The sequence below is a fragment of the Egretta garzetta genome, unplaced genomic scaffold, assembly GCF_000687185.1.
Source record: "Egretta garzetta isolate BGI_Z169 unplaced genomic scaffold, ASM68718v1 scaffold513, whole genome shotgun sequence".
NCBI classification, from domain to species: Eukaryota; Metazoa; Chordata; class Aves; order Pelecaniformes; family Ardeidae; genus Egretta; species Egretta garzetta.
The window spans coordinates 91375-94246 of NW_009259116.1; the positions used below are offsets into that span (position 1 = coordinate 91375).

The 2872-nt window shown below is 53.0% G+C and overlaps 1 protein-coding gene across 1 annotated transcript in view; it reads left to right on the forward strand.

Moving 5' to 3' along the window:
- SETD2 (SET domain containing 2, histone lysine methyltransferase) overlaps positions 1-2872 on the forward strand; it is a 68449-nt gene that overhangs the window by 9362 nt on the left and 56215 nt on the right. The window contains exon 3 of the mRNA XM_035891086.1: positions 16-2872. This exon is cut by the window's right edge and continues 1037 nt beyond it. Within this exon, the coding sequence (XP_035746979.1) occupies positions 16-2872 (2857 nt within the window). The remainder of the gene's footprint in view (positions 1-15) is intronic.

The following is a 2872-nucleotide window of genomic DNA, read 5'->3' on the forward strand; positions in this document are numbered from 1 at the left end:
CCGTCCCCCCTCCCCCCCCCTGCCGGTAACGCTGATGTCGACGCTGTTGCTGTCGCCACCCGTGGAAGCTGAGGTCCCCGCTTCGAAGGAGCCGTGCCACGCGGTACCGAAGGAGGCTTTGGAGCTGGATATCAAGCAGGATGCGGTATCGCAAGAGCGTCTAACTCAAAACACAGAGCAGACGGAAATAACTCCGCAGAAGGAAGATTCCCATATTGGGAAAGAGGATGAGGTTTCCGACGGCTCGAAGGGTGCTCCCCTCTGCTCCCGGAGGCAGGGGTCGAAGAGGAAGTTCTCCCAGTCTGACGGCACAGTGCTGGGCTCTGAGTCCGACGAAGATTCGGTGAGGACCTCCTCCAGCCAGCGGTCACACGAGCTGAAGATATCCAGTACGGAGAAGGAGAGAGATCCCAGAAGAAGCTCTGCGTCCCTCAGAGGTGACGACCTGGGGAAGTCCTCCTCGCGCTCCAAGTCGGACAGGGATGAGAAGTACTCGAGCTATTCAAAATCGGAAAGAGATTCGCGGTATACGTCCTCCCGCTCTCGATCAGACAGAGAGAGAAGGCGAAGCCGGTCTCATTCCCGTTCCCGATCCGATCGGGGCTCCCGAACCAGCTCTTCCTACTCGAGGTCGGAGCGTTCGCATTACTACGAATCCGACCGCAGATACCATCGGAGCTCCCCGTACAGGGAAAGGTCGAGATATTCCCGTTCGTATGCGGACAGCAGGGCGCGAGAGAGCTCGGACTCGGAGGACGAGTACAGGAGGACACATTCCAGATCGAGCGACTCGAGGCGTACGTCGTCCCACTCCTCCTCCTCCTACAGAGACTCGAGGACTTCTTACTCTAAGTCGGACAGGGACAGCAAAGTAGAGTCGTCTCATGCCGACGTGGAGAGGAGAGGAAGGTCTTCTTCGAAAGCAGATAGAGATTCTAAAAGGACTTCAGAAAGTGAAGTAACCAAAAGGTGCTCTCCCCTTGATGAGCTAGGCTATCGAAAGGGGACATCCCATTCTAAGCCCGACAGTAATGTGAATTCCTCCCGTTATAAGTCCACCCCTTCAAAGACCCCCGCACCAAAGCCTGACAAATTTAAGAGTTCTTTCTGTTGTACAGAATCGATTGAAGAAATAAAACAGCAGTCTAATTCTCTAGATTTAGAGACCTCTTGTCTAAAAAGCAATGAGATCAGGGTAGCCATTGCGAAAAAGTTTGAAAGGGAAAAGACACTTTCTCCGTTAAAGCAGTTAAACGATTTGCCCACTTGCAAAAAGGCAGACGAATCGAAAGCGGGTTTTGCTAACTCAGAGTCCGAGGAGCTTGCAGGAAACGAATGCCACGACAGTGTTAAGGAGCAAGAAACTTTATTAAAGATAAAGCACGATCAGTTAAGAACGTGTTTCCCCATGGAGCTGAGTGTAAATGGGTCCCCGGAAGGTAGGGCTGATGGTTTGGCAACTTCCAGTGCCTCCAAAACAGAGGATTTCGCTGCCTCTTCTGAGGATAGCCTGCATCGGTCAGAAGCGTCGCCTGTCGTGAAGACGAGTCCGTCGTATCCGTTGCCATCTAATGGGTTTGAGAGCACGTATGCGTCTCAGGAGCAAGAGCCGGACGATTCCCGGGTCCACTCCAGCGAGTGCGACAGTCTGTTTAGGCAAGCGGAGGCTCCGGTCCCGCAGCAGCAAGGGGAAGCCAGCCCTTTGCCCATCATGAATGTAGAACATACTAAAACTGTACTTAAGAAGCTGGACGATCAGGCGACTCTGTGTGACAAAACCAAAGAACCAGTTTTTTGCTACATTTCAGACGATGCCACCCCTGCTTTGTATCATTCAGAAGTTGAAATCGAAGCAGAACCAGCAGATTTAAAAGTTACATCCGAGACTTTCCTGGACATGCAGGTAGAGCCGCAGACTGTTACTTGCGATTATGAGAGTACGGAGGATCACCACTCAAAGTCTGCCTGTGACTTTGATGAGCATGATCATCCTTCCCATAAAATTAGCCTGGCAGTGGAGAGCTCCAGCAGGGATCCTTCCCAGGATGGCTGTTCCCCAAGGCTCAGGTCAGATCATCCCGTGCCGGAGGAAAGCGTCTCTTCCAAATGGGACGTGGCACCACCAGATGGACACCAGGAGCTGGTGCAGCGTTTGGAAGCTGAAGAGGTGCTCGAGTTGGATACGCAGCACATTGATCTTGGTTCGGCAAAAAGCAAGCCATTGTTCAAAGATGAACATTCGTACTATTCAGAAATGCCGCTGGAGCACCGTGGCGGAGAGGTCGCGGAAGAAAGTGCTGTTTCCACCAAGGGAGTTGGGCCAGATGATTTGAGAGTTCGGTGTCCCAGCGTATTGGCCAAGAAGGATGAGGGAAACGAGCCCTTGGTGGCTTCAGCTTTTCCAGGCGCCTTGTTTCCCTCTTGCGATGTCATTGTCACTGCAGAAGAAATGGAGACGGTAACTCAAGCCCCTACGTGTGACAGCAGTGGCAACGCCGCTGAATTTGTTCCCACTGGCCACGACGATTACTCTGACATGGGGGAGAGTGACAGCGAGGGGCGCAGTGAAGATAGTGACACGGAAGGCTCGGATTCTGATGACGGTGCGCCACGGAAACGGCTCCAGTCTGTTGTGATCGTACCAAAAAACTCGACCATTGCGATGGAGGAGAACAGCCCTGGCTCCTCACGGAGCAGCCAGGGCAACAGGCGCTTCTCCGACCACTGGGACGATGAGCGACCGGAGTCCAGTAGACCCTACTATGAAGAGAGATTGGAGAATATGGCAACTAAAGGTGGTCCACAAGTAGAGAGCAGATGTTCTCCTAGAGGGATGGAGAAGAGTCCGGCAACTTCTACTGAGCTCAGCAGG